The sequence below is a fragment of the Coturnix japonica genome, chromosome Z, assembly GCF_054131305.1.
Source record: "Coturnix japonica strain WE chromosome Z, WE-NBRP24, whole genome shotgun sequence".
NCBI lineage: Eukaryota > Metazoa > Chordata > Aves > Galliformes > Phasianidae > Coturnix > Coturnix japonica.
The window spans coordinates 55,815,023-55,840,528 of NC_140702.1; the positions used below are offsets into that span (position 1 = coordinate 55,815,023).

Genomic DNA, 25,506 nt, shown 5'->3' on the forward strand with positions numbered 1-25,506 from the left:
CTTTGAAATTAGGTTCTTTTTCTTGTGCTTCTGAATTCAAGACTGCTTCCTCTAACATTTGTAATTCTGCTCTGAACATTCTTCTGTCATTCCTGAATGACAAATGAACTTATGTGCAATACATCACTGCTTCACAAATGCCTTGCTATGAGAGTTAAGGGTATCTTGACAAGTTAAGGAACTGACACAAGTACTGGATTTACAGCATTTCAAAGCAGGACACGGAGGAAGGACCTGACTCATATTGTCCACCTCCTTCCCCATGCAGAAGACTGCTAAGTGTGAAGCATGCATATAGGTACACAAAACCTGATAGCTGACTGCATCTCAGCTCAGGAGTTAAACAACTCTCTACAAGCATGGATTTAGAAAAGAAACCCAGCAAACACCATGTAGGCTACTATAGACAGGATTTATTCAAACCATGTGAATAAACCCAAACATTCATAAGAATGGGGAATAAATAAATAAATAAATAAATCTTGCCCCTGTTGCCAAAGGTTGCATTTTTTTCCTAAAATCCTAGCAATTTGAAACAGAGCCTAGAAGTCCAAGTACAAATACCATTATACAGCACTCACACTGTTTAGATGCTGTCTCAGTGTGACAGCAAACAGCAAGGGCGTAGGAAGATGGAGCATGGGTAAGGGGAGTTTTCATTATGAGACAAGATTTCAAGTCAGCACCCTAAGTCTGTACTGGCTGAGAAGTCTTCCTGACCACAGCCTCCTTTCCACAAGCTCATTCACACAAGTAACAGAGATAAAAGTTCAGACAGAGTCAGATCCATGACAGGTGACTTTCATCCAATCAGTACAAATTATACACCAGACTCATTACCATACACATAGTGAATTTTCTCTTGTCTAAGTCTGTGCTTCTGAAGGGTTGCAATATTGTATTCTCACATGGATCAATGAAACCATGCAAGAAGTTAAGGTACAATTAAACACAGCAGGACAAGACAGCATTAGGTTGCTACATAACATGTAATAACTTCATTATATCATGGAAATGGCAATTTTGATGCATGTATTCTGTTTTTCAGAACTGCACCACAAGTAGTCTCCAAAACCACAGGTCTACAGGTGATAAACAAGGAAAAAACACTTTTTTCACCAATCAGCTGACAGATGAGGAACATACACTATATTGCATGTAACTATAAAATCTTTAGTATTACAAAGTTTATTCTAGGAGGATCTTTCTGACTTGAAGTGTATGAGGCTTGGGAGGCTTGAAATTGAAAATCAACTCTCAAGAAAGAAGCATTCAAATCCTCATAATTAGAAATCTATTAGAAAAAATTGTAGTCTTATTTTTATTTCCTCAGCCAAACATCTCCTCTCAGTTCCTATGTGTCCTTTAAGTCTAAGGTAAATAAGAGTTGTGCTGTTTTTTCCCCCATTACTAAATACATGGAAAAAACATACTTACTGCGAGGAAGAGCATGCAGTACATGGAGAAGGAAGAATGGCCAGAGTAAAACGATAGTCTGGAAGGAAAAAAAAAAGACATTTTTCCATATGTTTGCCACAGTGATGTTATCTTACACACATGAACAAGAAAAAAGGCAAACATTCCCATGCTGTTTCAAGATTGCTATCAAGGCACAACAGACATCACCTGTGTCTGTCAGTAGCTTTTGACAAATAGCACCAGCCTCACTGTTTCAACATCAAGTTGATCCCAGCATTAGACAGTAACTGCTTCTCCTTCAACTCAAAGAGTAAGTGTCCAGTAAGCAAGAACATCCCAAAACTAGAAACTGAGTGTATATTATAGCAGAATATCTGTAGCAGAGTATAAAGCTGTTTCTATTTCCTTTAGGGAAGACAATGCTGCCTCTGACTTCTAACAGCTTCCAGAAGGCCCAGGCTGAAATTGGCCAACAGTGGCAGCCCTTAGGACTCCGAGGAGAGCCTTCATCGTCAACCCCACCTCTAGATAAGCTGCTTAGAGAAAAGTGCAGAACAGCAGGCAGAGCTACTGCCCTTGAGACAAGGAATGCGCAGAACAAAGCCCAGCCACTTCTTTGTCAAGAGGAGACAGCAAAATGCTAAGGGATTTCTGATCCAATCTTAAATGGAGAAACAAAACTATACTTCAGCTATCTTCTACACATTACATAAACATTTTCACCACAAGTTGCTCTAAGTCATTTCACAGGTTATCTCACAGGTCTCAGCCAGGCTTCTGTGTAATTCGAGGGTGCTATGTTACACTGCTCATTAAACCCTGACAAACAAAGAAGCACAGGTTAATAGGAAGTTTTGTGACCTACAGGCAGCACCCTGCCACCTCCAGCAGGTGTCTCAGCTGGGCACTGCACCTGGAGGCCTAAGCCAGGGATCAGTAGAAAATCCAAGTCAGTCAAGACACCTCTGCTCTTCCCATCAGAGTAACAATGTGCAGTAGGGTAATTGGGTTTACCATAGAAATACCACAGGGGAGGCAATAAAGCAATCTTATGCACAAGTGGAATTCCAGAACTGCTTGATTAATCTGTATGCACAGCATTAAGAAATGTGCTACAGAGTGGTAGAAAACTCGCATCAAGTGTTCTCTGTAGCTCTTGGTTTACATTTGACTATCAATATCTTCCAAGCTATTAAAAAGCAGCTATTTTTGAGCTATTTCAAGCACTACTTTTTAAAGCTTTGTTTCAGAGAAACTGGAAAGAATTTCAAAAAGATGAGCTTTGTACATGTAGGTATCAGAGATGTTTTTAATTCTGCTTTTCAGTATAAAAACTGACATCTTCAGATGTTTAAAATTAAAAAAAAAAAAAAAAAAAGAAACAACAATAAAGCTGCAATTTTCCTAGATAACCTTCCTCTACTCCAGTAGATCTTAACTCTTCTCTAGCTAAGACCTCTGTTTAGAACTCTGCTGTGAAAGCCAGTACAACAAGAACCTGGAAAAGTTCTGTCTATCAGCCACAACAACCAAGTATTCAAAGTGCCAATAAAGAACCCACAGATTCTACACCAATATTTTATCCACTGCCATTTAGGTTATTGCTGTTGACCCTAAGAACTCCTCCTGTGACTCCTGAGGGCAACATACTGCCAGCTGAAGGAATTCAGAAGGCTATTGAATGAGAAAAAAAAATTTCTTACATTCATTTTTGAATCACTGTCTTAAAAGTGTTGCTGCCTACAGGCATTCGTGGTTTTAGAGCAACATAAGCACAGTGTAACATAAAGAATACCTTGTTCCAGGTTGAAGATTACAAAATTAAAGTGCATTCTCATCAGACACAGATTAAATAAGCTGTACATGACTGAAAACATAGTGCTTAGCACATGAAGTATTGCCAAAAATACAACTAGGACAAAATACTGATCCAATTCATACATTGTGCAATCCCAGTGAAAGTTCTTTGGCAATACTGCTGCCCCTTGACTTGTTAAAAATAAAACAAAAATTGTTAAAAATCTTAACGCTTTTCCATTGTTTCAGTTAAAGTATTTTGAATAGGTTTCATGACCATTCCTCAGCACACAAATGCCTTCCCAAAGCCAGCAGAACATCCTGTCTAATGAACCAGCCAAACTGCTTCACAGCCAAGGCCTCCTTGTGAGCATACTGCAAGTGCTGGCTTGCCATGAGCCACGAAATACATGCAAATAACAATAAAGAAATAATAATTTAAAAAATAGCAATAATCTTCATTTAGTAGTCCTAAGAAGAGCAAAGTATTAGAATTTTTGCAGATAAAATCCTACAGGCAATCCTAAAAAACTCTACTTTTGGCTAATAAAGGAGGACTAAATATCCCTGTAGGAATTTGCATCTCAGATTTCATGAGCGTTCAAATAGTTTCTTGGGATATTGTTCCCATGTCATGAAACAATGTTGGTAAGTGTAAAGTTTTGTTTCAATTCTTTCAACACCAGAAAGTCTGAATTCAGAAGACCAGATCTGCAATCTGTGCCTTTTGCTCAGTATCTACCTCAACCAATTACTTAGAACATGATGAACAAAGTTTATCAGGAAAAAGTAAAAGCTGTTTCCGCTTGAGCAACTGATACTACCAAGATAGAAGAGCACCTTAAGAAGTAACATCAAACCAATTTCACATATCAATTGATATCTAAAGCATACTTAGTTTCTGATGATTTAAATACAGCTCATTGCCTACAAGAGGTCTTAAAACATGGTAGCTTAAGGGCTGTTCAGCTATCCTGAATTTTAGTTTTGCCATGGGTTTACATATTATATATATATTATATATATTATATATATATATATATTATATTATATATATACATATTATTATTAGGGAAGATTTAGGTTGGATGTTAGGGGAAAGTTCTTTACTAGAAGGGTGGTTAGGTCCTGGAACAGGCTGCCCAGTGAGGTTGTGGATGCCCCGTCCTTGGAGGTGTTCAAGACCAGGTTGGACAGGGCCCTGGGCAACCTGATCTAGTAAATGTGTATCTTTGGTGGCCCTGCTAGGCAGGGGGGTTGGAACTACATGATCCTTGAGGTCCCTTCCAACCCGGGTAATTCTGTGATTCTGTGATTATATGATAAAAATGAAATGACAAATAGCTGTACTTCCTAAAAGTGATTACCATAGAAGTGATAATTATTATCGATACAGTCTGCAACTGTAACCCTCCTTTTTTAAAGATAACTTGGAAAATTAATCAGAGTATGAGCAATTCCTGCAGGAAAGTAACTGCAGTGAATACTGAACCATTCAATACTTCTATACCCAGGATTTCTAACAACAGATAAGCAAAACTAAGAAAGAACACCTTGTTGGTTTTGACATTTACGACAGTTTAATTCTGATCTACTCCTTTTTACACATACAGGACAATTTAGTTAAGAGAATGTGACCTAGCTGAAGGCAATATTTCTTAAATCATCTCAACTAGACAGTAAACCTCACAGTATGTGAACTTCTGTCCCCTTTATTCGAGACTTCTGTATGGAAACATGGTACAGATTGAGGACAAGATATTCCTAACAAGCTACAAGGCCAGCTGCATTACCTACTGGAGCTGTACAGAGCAATAAGCTTACTAGATTTTTCATAGGGTAGACAGAAGTACAGAATCATAAAATGGCCTGTATTGAAAAGGACCACAATAATCACCCACTTTCATCTGGGTGTCCACCCAGATGACACTTAAATCAACACTTCCATCCATCAACACTTAAATGCACATCATTTAAGAAAGAAATGTCTCCATATTGTGTGTTTGTATGGACAATACAAAGTGTAAACATGTGCAAAGTGCACTTCTCTACATGAGTCTACTAGAAAGTGAACAGCCTCAGTGAAGAAGGGTACTAGGAAAGAGCTAAATAGGTACAGTACAATAAAGTATTGAATACTAAGAAACCAAGAGGAAGCTTTAGAAACTACCAAAAAAAAAAAAAAAAATTAGGATAGACCCATATCTCAGAAGCAAGAATGTTCTGTGGCACCACATAGAAGAAGTAAAGATTTGAATTAGGAAATCTTTCCAGTATTGAATTATGAAATGATTAAATAACAGAAAAACAGGATACTCAATATTATATCTACTTCTACATCAACACAAAACCAAACACTCCCTAAACAAGCTGGCAAATAATTTCTATCCTCAGGCACTTCAGACTCTCCGCGTCTTGACTCAAAGCTTCTCCTGACACTCATGCTATACATTTCATTGATCTGTAGTGGAATAAAATGTCCAAGAGAACTGCAGGTCAGCACGTCAGTTTCAAATAAGCCAGACAGCTCTGCACACATTTGGCAGGGAAATATTCCTTGAATTTCAATGCACTGGGGACTTGATAGAATAAAGTGATAGGCCTAAACATAAGCTGAAGTAGCACATTCTTTAAAAACAATCAGTTCTACATTCAGTGATCAACATATTCTCACAGCACCCACTCTCTTGAAGAGTTACAGACTCGCATAACACAACTTCCAAGGACATCAGAAGAGACATAAATCTTCAAGTACTTGGCACTCTATTGCAGAGAAAAGAAAGATCAATTCAATGCATAGGCAAGTTATCTATTTAATAATATCCAAGCCTACAGAAATCCACTTTCAAAAGAGTATTATTCACAGTTCCGCAACTTTCCCCCTTTTCTGCCAGTGGTTAAACCCAGACTGCAGTAAGAAGCCTTACACTCCAAGAGGGAAGAGTTGCTAGAATCTTTCTAGTCCTGTAAGCCTTACTTTGGCAGTTTAACTGATGAACGCATTTCTAAGTGAAGCTTCCACTGTCTTTTACAATCATATCTGAGACAGGAATGCAGAGTCATTCATCTCTGCTTTAAGTGATGGTAGAGAATAAACAAACCTTTCCAAAGCAGACAAAGCATACCAAAAGACTAAGCCTGCAAAAGAAAAAATGTGTAATCAACTGTCTGGAAAAAAAAAAAAAAAAAAGGCAGAACATTGTTGTGTTCTTACACAAATCAAAGTTTCTGCTTATCTTAATAACTATCCCCTGTATCCTGGGACGCAACAAAAGAAGCATGGCCAGCAACACAAGGGCGGTGATCCTACCCCTCATCTCTGCACTGAGAAGGCCACACCTGGAGTACTGCATCCAGATGTAGAGTCCTCAGTATGGGATAGATATGGACTTGTTGTAGTGTGTCCAGAGGAGGGCCACAAAAATGATCCAAGGGATGGAACACCCCTCCTATGACAACAAAAACTGGGGGTGTTCAGCCTGCAAAAGAGAAGGCTCCAGTAAACAAGAAGTTACCAAAACTGATACTCTTTCCATGCACAAGGATGTATGTTTTGAAGACAGTATTACCAAGTCCAACCTACCAGAATATTGCAACAACATTCCACACTCACACTGCAGAACCACCACTAAGTAAGTCCTTTTCTGTTGACTTTGTGTTGAGTCACTCAGTTTAACTCAACACAATCTGAATGCTTCACTTCTCTCTACGCCTCTAAGTTTGCGTCCTCTGGTTTGCTCTCTCACATGCACCAGATTATAGACCTATGTTTGTTAAGCTTCACAAGTCAATGAATTTCTGCCCAGCATACAATGCTTGCATCAATAGCCACAGATAACCTCCAAAAATTATTTCAGGATATGCTGAAAACAAACTACAAATTTTGATGACTAGTGAACTTAGTTGTGATAATAAGCTACTGAACTAGCAAATAAAACTTTCTAGTTGACTTTTTGCTTTTTCTGGCTGACATTTCTGAATTCTTAAGCTTGAAATACATTTAATATGGTTAACAAACTAGTTCAGTCTCGCAGAAAGTGCAGTGTTGTAGCTTACATGACTAGACCAATAGAAAGGAAGTAAGCATAAAATGTAGGTTCTGTTCCAGTGAATCACTGTACGGCAGAAGTCTCCGTATGCCCAGCTCAATTCATATTACTAAAACCAGCAAGAACAGCTTTTTCAGAAAATTAAGTGAAGAGTTCCACATTCAGCTTTGATAGTGAATGTTACCCATCACCATGTAAAAGGGCCACAATCTCATCAGGATGAAGGAAAGGAAGACCAGACACTCAACCCAGTCTGCAGAATGGCTTCTCAGATGCTTCTTGTGAGTTCATCTTTCATATAAGTTCTCCCTAACATCAGTTAATTTCTATTGCAGAGGCAGCTTGTAATCTAGATTAAGAACAGCCCCACTCCATCATTCACCATAGCCCACAAGCAGCTTTTAAAGTTTAAAAGCTTAATTCACTACTAAATTTCAGCTTTTTCCTTCCGTGTAAACTTCTCATAAGTATCAACTGTGGGTGCTCTGACTTTCCATTTCTCAAAGTTATTTGGATAGGACTGGAAGTATTCAAAATTAACTGTGTTATGTCTCAAATAACACCAATGGCAAAAGGGAGACGATTAATCATTTGATTAATAGTGGAAAAAAGTATCTGGGTATTCTATTCAACCCCTCTACAGCTTTGGTATCCACACTTCTTAAGATCCTTTTGGCCTTAAGAACTTTTCAGAAGTGAAAGCTACTGATTAGACTCTGCTGAAAACTACTGAATGTTTAAGCTTCAGTATAGTGTAACAGCTCATATTAAAAGCTCTGTTACAAAAGTAATCAAAACACAATAAACAAGTAGAGCTCTACCAAACACATAGTTAACAAAGGTTGTACAAGCTTGAGACATTTCTGATTCACGATGTTATTACAAGCTGATTAGATAAGTAAACTATTTAGTTATGCTTGAATGATTAAATGTGGTTTGATTTTTGACAAAGCTTTTTAGTTTCCAAACAAAGCTTTTACAAAGTATTCCAGTATGAAGTTATTTTAGTACAAAGTAATGCTTCACCTCCGAAATACCCTCAATACCAAGAGAGCACAAAGAACAATTTTTTACTGAATACAGATTAATCTGAAGCAAGCGTCCAGTCTTCTGGGCTAGGCTTAAAGAAACCTGCAGCAAACCAATTGGAAAGACTACCTAATGAAACAGTGCGGAAAACATTACTTATTTGCATTTTTATGAGTATTGTCTGATTTCTACTTCAGCAAAGTTTTGAATGTGTTTTCAGCATGTAGAAGAAACAGTTTAAGTGTTTCCAACTTCATTTTGAAGTTCAGCTAAACTTTGAAGCAGGTTAACCCTGTGCCAGCTGTCTGACATGGGTATTTAGCTCCTGGGAACTGCTCTGTGCAATTTAACTGCACTCACCGACATGCATGTGTACCACACCACCTGTGAAAGAGCTCAAACAGCCAGTTCTAAACAAAGAGAAAGTAAAATTCCTGGCAAATGATTAGTCAAGGGCACCACCTTGGCAACTGTGCTGAAATAAATTATAAAGGTCAAAGCAGTCAGCTCTAATTTCCTAAAGACCTCTTTGAAGATTACATTTTGAGTTTGCAGTAGGAGACTACACAACTTATTCCAAGAGCAGGCAGCAATATATCAACAGGAATAGGGAGCTGTTTTTCCCCACAGACTTCCGAGTTTTGATATAAAGCTATACATCAGCAGTGCAATCCTAGCCATGAACATTAACAGCTGTGCTATCTGTTACTACTAATGGAACTAAATGACAGACTGAAACTAGAGATTTTCAACTGCCCAATAGTAAGTTGAGCTTCAAAGAAAGTGTTTCTCACACACAAACATTCCTGCTAGACTGCTTTTGAGGCAAACACAGTCCAGATTACAGGGACAGCCTCTATAGTAACTTGCCTTGTGCAATATGGTTTCATATCTACCACCTAAGGTTCAAAGGTTTTAGTTGTGTGTATATATGTTTAGTGAGCAGACAAATAAACCAGTCAGGACAGCTTCTTGGACTTGCCTAGTCATCAGGTTCTCCTGGTCTTACACACCTAGGACTCTGAACTTCCAGGTTCCAACCTACCACCCTATTCAGCCATACTCAGCCATCACTTCTCAGATATTCTTTTTTTCAACCTACAGAAGTATTTAAAGTCATTGTTAACAACACCAGGAGAAATCTGAACTGCTCATCTCAAATGTAGTAAGCACCACATCCAAAAAAAAAAAAAAAACGAAACTCGGGAGTAAACACAGGAAGCCAGTAGAGTAAGAGCACTCTTGCACACACCCAGGATGATTACATGAAGGTGGGGGGAAATACTCCACACTGTGCAAGGTGTGCAGATGGGAACTAGTTTAACCTGTCAAAGCAAGAGAATAAACCAACCAACTGCACTGCACACTGCAACCAAGTTTAGCATAGCCACAAGAGGTTAGCACTTGCAGTTTAAATGAACTTGCAGGTGTTCAGTATATCTTATACACATGCTAATACTTCCTCCCTCCCTCTGTATTCAGCCATCCTGTTAAGGGATAGTGTGGATTTCAAGAAAAAAATCTCTCAGTTTGAAGTTCCCTTTATATATATATGTATGTATGTATGTATGAATATATATATGTATATGTGTGTGTGTGTGTATGTATGTATATATGTATGTATGTATGTATATTAAAGGAAGTTCTGAAAACCTACAGCAAGAGTCTTAACAGTAAAGTCCTTTCGATATGTACTATGCAACAAAATTACAGCAACAATTTTATGCAGAATTAGTAGATGTTGAAATATAATCACCATCTGCAGATCACCTGCTGTATCTTCTATTTGCTAAGAAGCGGAGGTTATGAAAGACATCGTATTTATGCACATGCATAATACATACATCAGCTTACTTCTGAATCTGCAATCACAGCTAAAATTTTTGCTTAAAGGAGTAATCTGTCAAAAGAATGTTTAAAATTGCATTCTCATGTCCTTCTGTGTAATTAAGCTCAAATGATTATATGTTTATATATACAAAATTGTGTAAGCACATAAAATCTAAAAAACTTGAATCCAGAAGTCACCCAGATTTGAAATTCAATCCAGATTTTTCAGATGCAATCCACATGGTCAATAAATCCCATTACAAAGGGACACATCTGGCAATTATGAAATCCAGTTTGGAAAAGATTTAATATACAAACAAGAAAAAACGCCTTATACCCTATGTTCCTGTAAGAGACCAGAAACAAGACAACAATACTTAAATAGCAGAAGTTTAGAGAAACAAGACTGACACATCCAAATCTTAATCAGAAGCTCAATAAATGGATAAAAGCTAACAGACCAATGAGTTCAAGAGATGACATTATGCACTGACCCTTCTCTTTTTACAGTGTACCATAATGTACAGCTAGAGACACATAAAGGGAAAAGCAAAGTCAGAGTATCTCAAAGAGGAAGCCTGTCTCAACATTCGGAGGTCAATGATCAGCCTTGTCCAGGGCTCAGGAAAATGGAAAATTGTTAAATATACTTTTCAGGCTCAATAAGGAATTTAATTTTATAAATAAAACATAAATCAAAATATCTCAGCACCCACTTGTCATTGTGGGAATAGAGACCCAGATGCATCATATGCAGAAGGGCTTCTTAGGAAACACCAGCAGTCTCAAGGGCTGCCTCAAGGAAGGAATTGACTGTACCTACCATGTCACCTCAAGGAAGGGCAACATGGTAGGTACAAGCAGTTCAACAGCTTTTCTTTTTTGACAGTACTGCTGGACAGGCCATACAGGAAAGGTGTGATGCTGAATCTTATTCAGCAAGTATATTGAACTTGTTGGACACATCAGCAGCACTGGAGGCATTGACCACATGATGTTAGGATATCAGGGACGAAAATCATCATAGTATAAGAATCTTCCATCCTCTTGTACAAGAAAACAAATAGGAATTGCAAAAGATCGTCTTGATTTAGCAAATGCCATCTGACTGAGTTCAGACCAAAAAGGCTTGAGAGGTAGAAACAGAGTGCCTATCGAGGACAAGAACTGATGTATCACACAAACATGCTGCTAATAGTGGCCAGTGCTGGAGCAGAAACGCCTACTCTATTCAACAGTAAAAGAAACTGAAAGTAGCAGATGACGAGAATCCACACAACTTTTTATAAAGACAGCTCAACAGTATATTAAAAATTAAAATCTTCTACCATTCATAAGGAAGCTGGTGTATTTGTTTTCTGGAGGGTTTCAGTACTTCAGGTGAGACGGCACAAAAAAAAAAAGTCATTCACAGTAACTACTGCACCAAAACACAGCATTAAAAATACAAAACCATGTCACCATCACAACCCAGCTGCCAGTTCTCCATAATTCTGGAGTACCTGAATTAATTCTCACACCTCTATACATTAAATTGGTTGGTCCCAGGTAATTCACTTTTGAGACTTGCAACCACTCATAACAATCCGACTGACTACAATGAACATGTGAGAAAGAACAAACATCAGATTTGACAGTTAAGAGCCCACTGCTTTCCAATACTGTAAGAAGCTGGATGCTACATTAGCAACACTGTGTCACAACCATCAAGTTTTGATGTTACAAGCTGACTTTTTTCCTGTAACTTCTACATTGTTTCAGAAAGTGGTTTTTGTTTGTTTTTCTAAGCAGAAAAGGTAAATATACTTTCTAATTTTAAATTTCTAGGCAGACGCTATTTGTACTCTATGTCAGATGTAAAAATACTTTGCTTTTCTTTCCTCCAAAAGACTATTAGTGTCCCCATGACATTATTCAGGAGAAAACTAGTAATAATACAGCATACTTCACATTACATCATTTATTCTTAGCACTCTGTGGTTAAAGTTCAAACAGTCTCAGTTTCAGTAAAGCCTTTTGTAAAGGTCAGGTGTAGTGTGTTGTTTGTGCTACCAAGTTCATAACTTGATAAACGGAAGAGACAGCACAATCCTTAATGAAATAATAAAAATATTTTTAAGCTGTACATAGCAGCTAATATGTTGTTTAAGAAATAAAAATTATTCACAACTCTTCAGTCCCTTGTTTGCTCTGTCTTTGTTCACATGTTTGTGCATCTTGATTCTGAGTTTATGGCAAGTTTTTCCTCAGTGTTCAACATACTTACTAAAAGAGGTGGGTTTTTGTTGGTTTTTTTTTTTTTGGTTGGTTGGTATTTTGTTGGTGTTTCTTTAAGGATGTTGAAGACTCATCCTGTAATTCATATACTATAAGAAAATAGAAGTTATTTATGATCTACTTCATAACTATGCTAGACATTCAAACTTACAAACTCATTTTGGACAAGTGAAACCAGCAAATACAGTAAAGTATACTTAAGAGAGGAAGAGAAGAATATTTTCAGCTCCTGCTAGTGAGTATAGGTTCTATCAGCTCCTTCCAGTGCATGAACACTAATAAGATTCATGAACAATCTGCCACAGACTAGTTAGGGAAGTATGACTTACAATTAAAAAAGAATGGAGAAGTAATGTGTCCTTTCTGAAACCTTTATGCCTACTCCTCTTTTAGGAATTAGGGTAAGCTGCCAATCATCTCAAGACTGAGTAAAATTAAGCTGTAGCAATCCAGAAGATAAGGAACAAACTGAACAAGAAATGAAGTTGGAGAAGGCTCCATAGATTTGAAAGTAGCAGAGACTGCTCACACACTTCCCCATTACCATGTTTATAACCCAGCACACCCACTCCTGTTCTACCAGGCCCTGCTTTGTTCAATTGAGAAATAAAACAGCCTTTTGGCAAGTCACTATCTTTACAAATACTAAAAAAAGTACCTGTAAGGCAATAAAACAATACAAACGTATGTCTTGATAGATGAGAAGTGACATGTTAATTACTCACACCACTGACAAAACAACTCGTATTATGTCTCCCCCCACCCCCACCCTATGTTCACAGACATGAACAGTCACCATGGTATAGACCACTTTTCTAAAACATTAAAAACAAGTAGTATATCCATCAATGAACCCATACAGCATGGTATTCTTTTCACAAGTGCAACTACACTTAATATATACACATCCTATTCAACCACATTATGTACAATTTTAACATGTTGATGTTTTGATACAGAAGAAAAATCAACTTCACAGTCCAAGGAGCCCACTGAGTTACTCCTTATAATATTCCATCTGAATAAATATTAGAAGCTCCATACACGACTAGTTGGAATTGAACATAATACTTCCATGAAGGTTTTGGAGCATTTCTTTACATAAATCGTTCACTCTAAAACTATTTGAAGTACTTCACAAAAGTACTCAAAACAGTTGCAAGGAGACGCTGAAGCTAAAAAAATGCTGAAGACAACTGTTTTCAGAGTAAAATAGGATACTGAATTCAAGAATTAGCATAATCAAGTTTAGGCTATAAGTGTAAAAAACTTCACTTGAAGTAACTAAAATCCACAGCTACCTTAACCAATGCAGACTACCAAGCAGAAGTCCATTGCATTATCTTCATGCTATAACATATATATTTGTGAACAAACATATATTTTAAGTGCATCTTTCCTCAAGACCTCCTGCAATACAGCAGGCTTACAGAAGTTGTACTACCATTTCATGCACATCTGACGTTTGCAAGAAAACATGCAGTGATGCTTGCCCAAATCACTAAACTTCCAATCAGCTTGGGAGATGAGAAAACAAAAAAGTACAGCAAACATAGTTTAAGTACACTACTTTTATTTATATATATATATATATATATATATATATATACACACTGCTTTGGCAGGGGGGTTGGACTCAATGATCTCTAGAGGTCCCTTCCAACCCCTACAATTCTGTGATTCTGTGATATATATATATATATATATTTTTTTTTTTTTTTTTTTTATTTTTTATTTTTTTACACTGGAAGCAGATTTCTTACTATCAATAAAGAAAACTTAAATAAAAGTTTAGATTTTTCCTGAGCACCAGTCTCTGAACATAGACACCAAGTTATATGACTACCCCAGAAACATGACCAGTTCAGAACCTGTGATTTCATATACAATGAACTCATCATCCCAAGACATTACCAAGTCAAGAAAGAGGTCTCAAAACCAAGTCTACAAGGTCAGTCAGACTCACCTTCCTTCATTGATTCTTGCTTTGTCTCCTTGGCACGGGAAGTTCTCAATGTAACCCAGGCTGCAGTTGATTCGTGTCCAGTCAGGCTGGCACACCGCAATGAAGTGAGGACGCAGTCTGCCTATGGAGTACTTGGCAATGTCTGTCAATGACTGGCTAGCAGCTGCTCCAAAAATGAAGGTTCCAATGGCTTTGTAAATAGTGGCTATGTAGTTATTTCTGACAAATGAGTTTGAGTGCAAATGGTTATAAAAGACAGAGAGAGTCTCTCCTAATATTATCTGAAAGAGAAAGAAGGACAACAGTTAGCTACTTAAAAAATACTGTTGTTAACAATCAAGCATATCATTTCCAATTAAAGAAAAGTGAGCTGCAAAATTTAAGTTCCCTACACACTGATAATAATAATTTCTAAAACTTTAAAACATTTTTATTTGAAATAATTTCTTTTTTGCCCTACCTGCATCACATTGCATTTTATAAGAGCAAGTTATATGGGCAAGCTGTTTTTCAGAATATTATTATCTTTAGGGGAGAAAAAGCTCATGAGAAAGGAAAGACATGGCTTTCAAAGGATTCTTCATCTTTCATGTTTAAAGTCTATGCATCATAAATGTATTAAGTGATGATAAGGAAGGAGATTTTTTTTCCCTTCTAACTTCTGTCTTTTGCACAAAAGCATGTTTTTCTTAGAATAGGTATATAAATCTTCAGCCTCACTACTGATACTTCATCCAGAGAGGCTGGACGTGAGTCAGCCAGCCCCATTTGATATAGAGAGGCTCTTCTACAGAAGTAGATTGTATATATGTGTATAAAGCAACTTTCATAAACCCTAAGGATTCAGTGATAGCTCCATCTGTCACTTACAAGAGTGACACATCCATGGTACCAGAAAGGCAGAGATAGTGTGAATTAAGCTGTTCAAAAGGCATTGACACGTGAGCAAAGTGGCTGTCAGTAGCTCTGCACATGTAAAGCAGGCAGACAAATTAATTAGGGTACAACAACTTTTTTTCTCCATTCTGCACCCTAACAGAACATGGACTGAAGCAGAGAAACACCAAAAAAAGGACAAAAACTGAAAAATCTAATATTTCAAGTGCAAAGTCAGTATGCTCTTACAGCAAATCTACTTGCCCCAGAGAATACCTTGTAATGAAGTAAACTGAAACAAATTATCACAGAATGAATCCTATTACAACAACACGGCTGAAAAGCTTAAAGAAAGTCACTCATCTTAGCTGATATGAGAAAAAGTGATACCACCACAGCTATGTCACTGGACTCACAGTACTCATCTGCAGTGGTCTGTAAAAGCACTGAGGATAAGATGCTAACATTTGCTTTTATGCATCTGACTTCATACATTTATGGCAAGACTGCTTTCATTTCACCACTAAAAGATGGTGAAAAAATGTTCTGAAGGTGGCTTCATTAGACAAGTGTGTATACAGACTCATATGGAGACTGGATAAAGATCAAAAGGAAATACATTCAATAACAATTACTAAGTACATTGAAGCCTTTTCCTGGCTCAGACAGGCCCTCAGCTACAAGTGGCTGGTAGGAAAGTACTTTGCTCTATTTTTTTGTTCTTACTTCTGTTTTAACCACTGCAGAAAAGAAATAAACTGGATGGACCTCAGCTGTGACTGAGTATGGCTACTCTTAATGAAGTACTGACTACCAGCGTAGTGAAAGAAGTAGTCCTACCATAAAAGGTAAGATCTTCAAGCACAGATCTCTGGCCAGTTAACTGAACAGACAACAGTGAAAAAAAGTTTCTGCAGTATTTCTTTTAAGTTCTTGAACCACAGGCTTTCTCTCCCACCCCTCCTGTCCTCCCCCATCCCTCCAAAAAAACAAAAACAAAAAAAAACAAAAAACAAAAAAAAAACCCCACGCAAAAACAACAACAAAAAAAAGAAAAAAAAAGAAAAAAAAAACCGCAAAAACAACAAGGCAAGCTATTTCTGGTTCCCAGTCCTTACATTTCTACAGATAAGGAAAAACAAAATCCCATCCAGAAGCACCACAAGCTACACATTGACATGTTGGAACCTAGACATAAACCCCTGTCTAGAGTATTCGTACAAGAGTCAGACTGCCACAATATCCCCCAATTGTAACCTGTTGCCCAGAAAAGCAGTTAGCCAATATTCTGCTTCATGTTTAGCTGCTTTTTTTCCTGCTTTAATTTCATAAATATACCTGGATAAATTTTAATACACCTGAAGAACTTATCTGGCATGAAAGTTTCAGCTCTGCTCAAATTGTAGCGTCATCAACTCAATACAGTCAACACAAAGATACAATGAGCTGATATAAAAGATTCCTGACAGATCTGGACTGTGATGCTGAAACTTCACCTGGAAGGCCACTGTGTGAATTTAGATGCAGTCACAAGATATAAAACATGAAACTGTTAATTGGTGAGCTCTAGATTCACCCTCAACTGATGACATGTTCATGCCAGTTTAGGCATCAACAATGACTCTTCTCTCTTACACTTCCAGAAGCCCTTTCACTAAACCTCATAGAGAATTAAAAGCTATTTTCAACCAGGTTAAGGAATTCCAGGAGCTTATACAATTCAGACATTACATCGTAGGTGGCAAAAGACAGTGCTATAAGTGGAACCTGACTTTTTGTCAATAAGAAGCTATTACATCAGCTCACCTGCCAGTGTACAATTAAATCTCGAGGGACAGTTAAAATATACTTAGTTCACCTAAGCTAGGAGTTGCAGTCAATGGAAATCCTAAACTGCCTCCACCCCCCTGCAATGGACACTAGCAGTTACAGAAGGAATATTTCCAACTCACTGATACAGTGTGAAAGAGGAAGGAATGAAAAGACAACCTTAATTTCAACAGGAACTCAGTTGAATCAAATGAGGTACAGAATGAAAGTAAACCCTGACATTAGCTCCAACAATAATGGACTGTGTGAAGGTGCAACTGTGGGGACAGAAATCCCCTGGCCACTCATTCTTTTATTCTAGGGTTGTGTTTGCAGTTCATTCTGATTGAAGTCAGAATTTAGAGTTTTTATTATTAGATTATTCAAGAAGTTCGCACTTGTGTTATACTTCTACATATAGAAGAATTTCCAGTGACTGTGCAATAGATAGGAAAGCTGACTAATACGTTAAATTGTATTCTGAAAAGAGCAGTTCCCAGAACAGGAATGCCTGAGACAGACATTTAATGCACACTTGTGTTATTCTCAATCAATAAAAAACTGATTTTCCCATATCTCAAACTACAGAATTAAGTAACAAAAATAAATAAATAAATAAATAAATCTGTCATAGTTCTACTACATTCTTTTTCTGTTCTCCAATTCTATTTGTTTGTCTTCAAATAGCAAAAATTTCTCAAATTATCTATTTTAGAACACCATTACTGCTGCTTTAATACCAACTCAAAGGGCATTACTTTGAAGCTGAGAAATCCTACAGAATACAGTTTTAGAGATCTGTATTAACAGATTCAGCCCCCTCCTTCCCACCCCCTCTGAAATCAAATGCAATAAAAAAAAGTTTAACTTACAACAATTATACTGAAAGGAACAATTATTCCTGCTAACAACTTATAAGAAATGGTGTCCTCTTTGTATGGATACCGGATGGATTCATCACTACAGAAAACTCCTCTCTGGAAGGGGATACGTCTTGAATTGAGAATTGCAAAAGGCAAGCCAGCTAGCAAAAAGGAAAAAAATACATTACAAAAGCAACATTTAATCTCTAGTGATTATTACATCCCCAAATATGCAAAGAGAAGTGCATAAAGAGGCATGCAGCAAGTCAGAAGGTTATGCACTTTGCCCAGTGACTGCCTTCTTGTCTTTGCAGCTCCCAGGAAAGGCTGCTGAATCACATATACAAGCATAGGGAAGGAGGATAGGATTGTTTTCATGTTCACATTTGTGGCACATCAAGCATGAAAGCAGCTGAAATCATGAATGTGTAAACAGTTCAGTGACAGCCACTGAGTTACTCAGTTTGCTGCTACTGCCACAATTATTCACCGCTCATTTATATTGCAGTGAGCAACAGCTGTCTCTTTACCTCTTTTCTGGACAGCTTGAGAAATTAGGAGAGCAGAAACTGTACTTCATAAAAGCAGAAAATGAGTGCTCCTTAGGGAGTGCAAGAGCAGAAGGGAATTTTAGGAGGAGGGGAAGGGTTGACTATTTGTATATAGAAGGCTCCTCACTTCACACACACACTGGATAGGTCCAAGGAATAATGTGGTCACTGCACATGCTCAACAGCCTCAGGCTTGGAGATCTTATTCCTGTCTTCCACAAAAGAAATTTCTGACTCATTCTAAGCACAAGATGAAGATGAAATGGTTTGTAGCTCAGGAGACCTGCAACACTAACTAGAACTGGTCATTTGAAGGCAAAGTTTACAAGAAGCTCAAAATAGAGCAAACATTCCCACAAACAAGTAGAGTCACATTTTTAAAGCCTTATCCTTCAGGCTTAATACACACAGTCTCGGCAAGTACTGCCTGTATAGGGATGAATAACCTCAGAAAGAAGTGATTGCGAAGGAAAAAAAGAAGTGGGAGGCTACCAGGAACATTCAATTAAACAGACTTTTTTTTTAAACTTCAGGATGTACAGCCTAGTGATATAAAGTGCTTAAGAGTACTTGTTCAGAATTCAGTAGCATCACATACAAAATGCACATCAACTTAAGAGTTAAAGAACATTTGCAGTGGAAAAGTGTTCCTTATCTAACAATCTACCACCATCCTTATCACAAAGATTAAAAACAGCCTCCTTGCTGCCTGCCAGAAGGATACTGTTGTAGTCATATTTCCCCTGACAGAGGTTCTGAGGAGACACAGTCCAGCTCTTCCTTTTCATGTACACACCAACCACCCTCAAGTAGGTGTGTATGGACTAAAGTAAATATAGAAAGAATTAAAAGAAAAAAGGATGAATTAAAAAAACAAACAAACACAGCAATCAAGTAGTAAATGAATTAAGTGGTAGGATGTGCTGGGGCACACCAAGTTACATGGCTTGGTTTTACAGAAATAAAGGTTTAGAATCTTTTTCTAAATCCTTTCTCCCTTTTTAATCCCCACAAAGAAAGTCCTCCAAACTAAGCCACGCACAGGAGTACTCCAGTTACATAGTGATTTGCTTCAGATCTTGCCCTTCACATCATGTTGAACTGGCTGTCTTAAATAAATGCTTCACTTTAAAACCAGCAGAACAAACAACAAGCTAATGACTCACAAGATGAAAACTTCCTCAAAGTGATCCCTGATGAATGTGATGCAGCACAGGGCCACAGCTCAGTAGTTCAGAGTTCCTGGTAGTGCCCAGCTGGGATACTTGGGCACATCACCATCAATCAAACGTGGCCTGCATTGCTACAATTACACAAGTCAATAGCGTGCAAAACTTCCTGCTACTTCCAGGGAACAAAAAACCTGTCACTGCAAAGAGGAGCTATTCCCAGTCCTGTGCCAGAGAGACTGTGATTGACCTAGTGCTGGAAGCCATCCAGACAGAAGTGGAGCAGAAAAAGGACAGAAGCACAGGTTAAGAGTTGGGCCAAGCCAAAGCCTCTCCAAAACACTGAACCATTCAGATACCCACCAGCAGAGAGCTCTGAGAGCCCAGCTGTGATATGCAGTGCAAATACAGCCTTTCTACCAGCGGGCAAAAAAAATAAAAAATAAAAAAAAAATCTGTCCATTAATCCTAAAAATCAGAACAAAACGGATTTGGAAGACACCACAGCCCAGCCCTCATTTCTGCCTTCCTCATGCTGGTGTTATGACAGCATACCTGTACGTCATCAGCAATTTAGTAATTAGCTACACTGTGTAACAAGAGCAAACCTGCTGATTGTCAACAGGACAGAGAATGATGGAATGAAATCTCTGTTTTTGGTCTGCACACATACAAAGATTTAATACTTCTTCAGGTCTAAAAAGGCATAAAGATATAGAGACTCATTCTCATACTGATGATTTTTACAGGTCTACTCTTTTAAGGTTAGATTCAATCACAGTAAAGCTCTTGATCACAAAATTGAGTTCAGTCTAAACACACAAATTGCAGAATGTCTGAGGGACTCCTGGGTCCATGCGGCCCAGCTCCTACTCAGGAAAGATGCCCAAACCAGGGTGCCCAGGACCATGTCTGGATGGCTATCAAACCTAACATCTCTGCTCTCCTAGTCAGGTGTTGTCACTGGCCTCAGGTCACCAGCTTCTTACTCTTCTTGAAAGATTGCTTTATGATAAACGCATCATGGTGACTTACTCCTCACTTCCTCCTACCCAGACCTCACATCTGCAGTTTCTCATCAGCATGAAGAAGGCAAACTTCTAGACAGCTTGGGTTATATATGTTTTGTTATGTTTTGAAACCTGCATTCTTCCTTGCAAAGAAAAGGTGTCTTCAACGTGTACTCACTCTTCAGTAATACTGAGTTTATGCAGTTAGCTATGAGATATGGTAATGGGAAGAGAGATGGACTAGATGATCTTGTAGGTCCTTTCCAACCTTGTGATTCTATGATTCTAAAATTCAGTAATTAATCTGTAATTGCTTGCAGCATTGTCCTATATCAAGACAGTGTAAACAGAATAGTTAAGAAGTGCTTCTGATTTAAGAAGTGCTCTTGCTTCTAGCACATTCAGTACTGAAAGGATAATTACTTCAAGTATTCATGGGAGCATGTTAAGTTATAATTTTCATAAAAACAGTTTTCTTAATGAGGTTACAATCAGAAGATTCAGACTGATCAAATGTGATTAAACTTAAACATAGGATCACACAACCACAACTGTTATATACTATTTATCCAGTACAGTATAGTTCCTAGCCTGGAATACCATGATCATACTCAATTTTGAGGCATTTTTGGTTAAAGTACCATCCAATATCAGTATCTGCTCCCTCAAAACATGCTCTATACAGCACATTTAATATCTACTTCCTCTTTTTTTATTTTATTTTTTTTTCAATACACCTAATTCATTTCACTGCTAGCTGGTTTCAAGGGGAAGAAAGTGAAGAAGTCAAACCAGAGGGACAATGACTGTTTCTGACAAGAAAAATAGCTCAGTATTTGGAGTTTTGTTCTGTTTTTAAATGATCCTACATTTGATTTTTAAAAATCCCCAAAAACCAAGCTCAGTATCTAAATTAAAATCCTTTCAAAGGCACATCTTAAGTACTTCTGCAGTACAAGTATCTCTCTCCCTCCAGGAGAATGTGAAGACAAAACACACACTGTTTGGCTTTCACAGATGCAAGCAAAACAAGCAGCAGAAGTGACATAAAAGCACTGAAAGAGGCAAGGCCTCTTAATACAAAGTTAGCCTTGCATTCATGATAAGACATGTTACTTATATTACCCTGACAGATATCAGTTCCAAAGGACAGAAGCTTTTGCTTTATGAAGCAATAAGAAACTTGCAGAGGAGGACTAGGAACGACTGAGGTGACACTGTCTTCATAACAGTATAGTCATCATTAACATCAAGATCATCTCCAACAGAACCTGAGAACAAATGTTGAAAGGTATAGAGCTTTCATACTTCCTAGTCAGGAGAATGATCCACCTAAAAGGTACAAAATTTGTTTCTCAAGGAGAAAGTAGTAGAGAGTCACAGTGGATTACTGAGGTGGCAGGAGATGGAAACATCTCTGCTCACCTTGCATATTTGCACATTGTCACACTATGCCAAAGGAAAAGCCCCTCTTTTTCTACAAATATCAGTTTTTCCTCAAACAAGCTACAATTTCAAAAGGAAAAGTCCAGCACATCAATAAAAGAATTACTGAAAAATCAATTGGGTTCAAAGTTTCACACAGAAGTAAAATAATGAGTTATCTTTAAAGTATAAAGTAGAGATTGCAAAGGGTCATTAAAGGCTATCAAATATTTCTCACACAATAACACCAAAAAGCATCTCTTACATATCCTTCATTTTCCAAGTCAATTGTAACATAGTGAGGAAAACGCCTACAGGGAAGATGACAAAAGGTGTGCTAAGAAAAATTATAAGGTTGGGAAAAGGTTACCAGCAGGGTAATCCCAGGGATTAAGTCATGATGCTAGTATTATGTAGTGTATAATTCATTAATCATTCCTGTTGACAATTCTTTGATACAGTGGAAGATCAAGGTCTTCCAGTTTTCTGAAAAACTACTCTAAGCATAAGGGAACACAAGGAGATCTGTGCAATAGTAAACTCAGAGTCACACACATAGAGGTTAAATTACTCATGTAGGAATGACAAGCTTCCAGAGCTCATCTAAAGGGGAAAAACTTTATTTCCTATTGCTGTTGTAACCACTGTAATAGAGCAAACATGAGAAATGCTAATGTCTTGGGAAACCTAATCAGCTAGCCAACATTTTTTTTTTCCTGATACAGCATTCAAACAGTTTTCAAACATATTTTATCTGTCTTACATATGACTGATGGACTCCTAAAGTACACTCTTATCTCAAAGACTAAAAAAATTAGAATTTGCACAGTACAACAGAACATGAGGACTATAAATCTAATTGTAAAGCTAACTGCACTGGCAACAGACATCAGTGAGAAAGAATAATACTGATCCGTCAGAAAACAAGAATTAAAGAACAAGTACAAACAGCAATTGCAAGCATTTCCTATAAGGTGAATATTCTGAAACAGTCTTTCAGCCAGAATTCAGTAAGTAAAAATACAGGAACTCCAGCTGATAAGACTAAGTATTTCTTAGCTACATCACATACTTCTCTTGTCCAATACAGTCTGACTCATCCAATCTAATGGATTAGACTTCCACTCAAGCCGTTACAGTTTCTGACTGATTGTATTTTTACTTCTCCGTAAATATCCTGTAGAAGCCTATTCTTTTCATGGCAACAAAATGAAAAGTATTTGCCTCAGAGGGCTAAGACAAAGAATAAAGACAGCAAAAACACCACCATGTCAATCCTGTATTCTAATGTCAACATGATTATTGTAGCTAAAAACCAGAAAAGACCTAATCTTCCTATGAAAAAAGATTCCATAAATAGTTTTTTTGAGATGGTCTCCTTACACCAGAAACTCAAATCAGAGTGTAAGTTATACACTTTCCCTGCATATTTTTAAAGATTCACTACAAGTTGTCAGGAAAAGCATCCATAGCATTCATTTGTACAGCACCAGGAATCCTGTCTGGAAAATGGTGCTTTGCGACAACTTGATTAGGACTTTACAGCAGAGAATCACTCCATACAACTGCTCACATTCCGCAGGAGTTGGTAAAGGTATCACACAGCTCTTTGCAGACAAAGTTAGACTTCATCTTCTTCTGGTAACAGGACAAGTCTATTTTCTATTTCTTAAAACGGACGTTATAGCTAAGGAGGGCACCTAGCAAGAATTGCCATTAATCCTTGGCTCATCAAGATCAACTGCAATATTTTGTCATTCAACTTCATGCAGAAGAAAAGGGTTAAAAAAAATGCAACTCCCTGCACAAGTAATTTTCTGCTTAAGGCAGAACAGCCAGTGTGATCAGGTGAGACAGAGTATGAAAAACAGATAGTTGCAATCCACCTAACACAACAAGAACCTAGGTCTGAACAGCTTGCCTTAGCTCTTAAGTTTTCAATGGGCATGAAGGTTAGTCTTCACCTCCTGCAAAAGGCTAGAGAACTGCTTGCAGACAACTCCAGAATTCATTCTACAACCTTATCCTCTTTGCCTTCCAAGTTCTAGCAATGAAATACAAATACAATTTGAACACCCCCTGCTTCAATAGGGTCCCAGCAGCTTCAGAGGCAGATTCCTCTTCAGAAGAAAAAAAAAAAAAGTAATTTACTTTTAACTTTCACTATTTTATGAAAATGTTTTACAAGTTCACTGACTCCAGACCTCTAGCACCACAAACTTCAGCCAAGCTACCAACAAGGCATCAGTTAGACTTCTTATATTAGTCAATCAGCAATTTAAAAGAACAGGAAAAGGGAATTCAAAACCAAGATTACCACAGCCAGTTGCTGTGTTATCTAAACACAGCAGTAATACAGAGTCATTGCCTTTTTCTTCACTACATTCCCCCGCCCCCCCCCCTCCCCCCCCAAAAAAAACAGGCTTTCATGAAGGTTTATAAGATACTCAGATTGAAATAAAAACATGACCTGCATACGTTTTTTATGGTTGTAGCAGAATTGGAAACACCTCGAGTGTTTCCTCCCTCCCCCTACAACATAGGCCTTTTAGAAATTATAGTTACAATTACATGTTCAAAATCTTTGAACAGAGGCAATAAAATTCTACTAAGAGAATCCTACAAGTGTATCAGAAGTGAAATGTTACTAGAACAAAATAACCTCTGTTAAGTCTTACTGAAATCTACAATTTCAGAGAGTTCATCAACTGAAGCTGCAGTTCTACACATTAACTTAGATACACACAAATGTTTGAGAAAAAGAATTCTTAACTATTTTCCTCAAAAAACTGAATACTACTGATAACAACTCTATCAGAGTTCTATTTATTGCAGAGAAAGCAAATGCAAGATCCCCTAATCTAATCCCCCTGCCAGAGCAGAAACACCTAGATCAGGTCACACAGGCACATCCAGGTGGGTCTTGAATGTTTCCAGAGAAGGGAGACCCCACAACCTAACTTTGCTCCTGTTTCAATAGACATTCACATTTCTCAGAAGACCAGAAATGATTACGACTCTAACACTGTTTGGTCAACCCCTGCAAACAGGCAAAACAGAAGATCAGGCTAAAGATTATTTCTGAGTATTCAGATTCTGGTTCTCTAAAACGGTACTAAAACTTGTATACAATCAGGCTTAAAATATTGTTAAGAAATCTACTGCAGAGTTAAAATCATTCTTCATAAAAATCGTGTGGTCTTCAAAAGACCAAGCCATTTTGAAGGGTTTAAGGAGTCATTACACTTTTAAACATAAACCAGTGTTCAAATTAGACAAATTTCAGTGAAAGTATATGGAAGCAACAGTCATTATTTACAAGTCTGTGTGCCTCACTGGAGCGGAAAATCTTATCACCACAAACATTCAGATTAACTCATTGTGAACAAAAGGCAGATTATTTATCTCATACAACTTTGGAAGTCTGTAGTATTTT

At 37.6% G+C, this 25,506-nt stretch overlaps 1 protein-coding gene across 2 annotated transcripts in view; it reads right to left on the reverse strand.

Moving 5' to 3' along the window:
* The window catches only part of PLPP1 (phospholipid phosphatase 1), a 50,262-nt gene that overhangs the window by 11,220 nt on the left and 13,536 nt on the right, over nt 1-25,506 (reverse strand). Inside the window, exons 2-4 of one of the 2 annotated variants that reach the window (XM_015848714.3) lie at nt 17,925-18,076; nt 14,368-14,648; nt 1,438-1,495 (exon numbers count right to left, since the gene is read on the reverse strand). In XM_015848714.3, coding sequence (XP_015704200.1) covers nt 1,438-1,495; nt 14,368-14,648; nt 17,925-18,076 — 491 coding nt within the window. The remainder of the gene's footprint in view (nt 1-1,437; nt 1,496-14,367; nt 14,649-17,924; nt 18,077-25,506) is intronic. The other variant, XM_015848713.3, reaches the window with a different exon arrangement.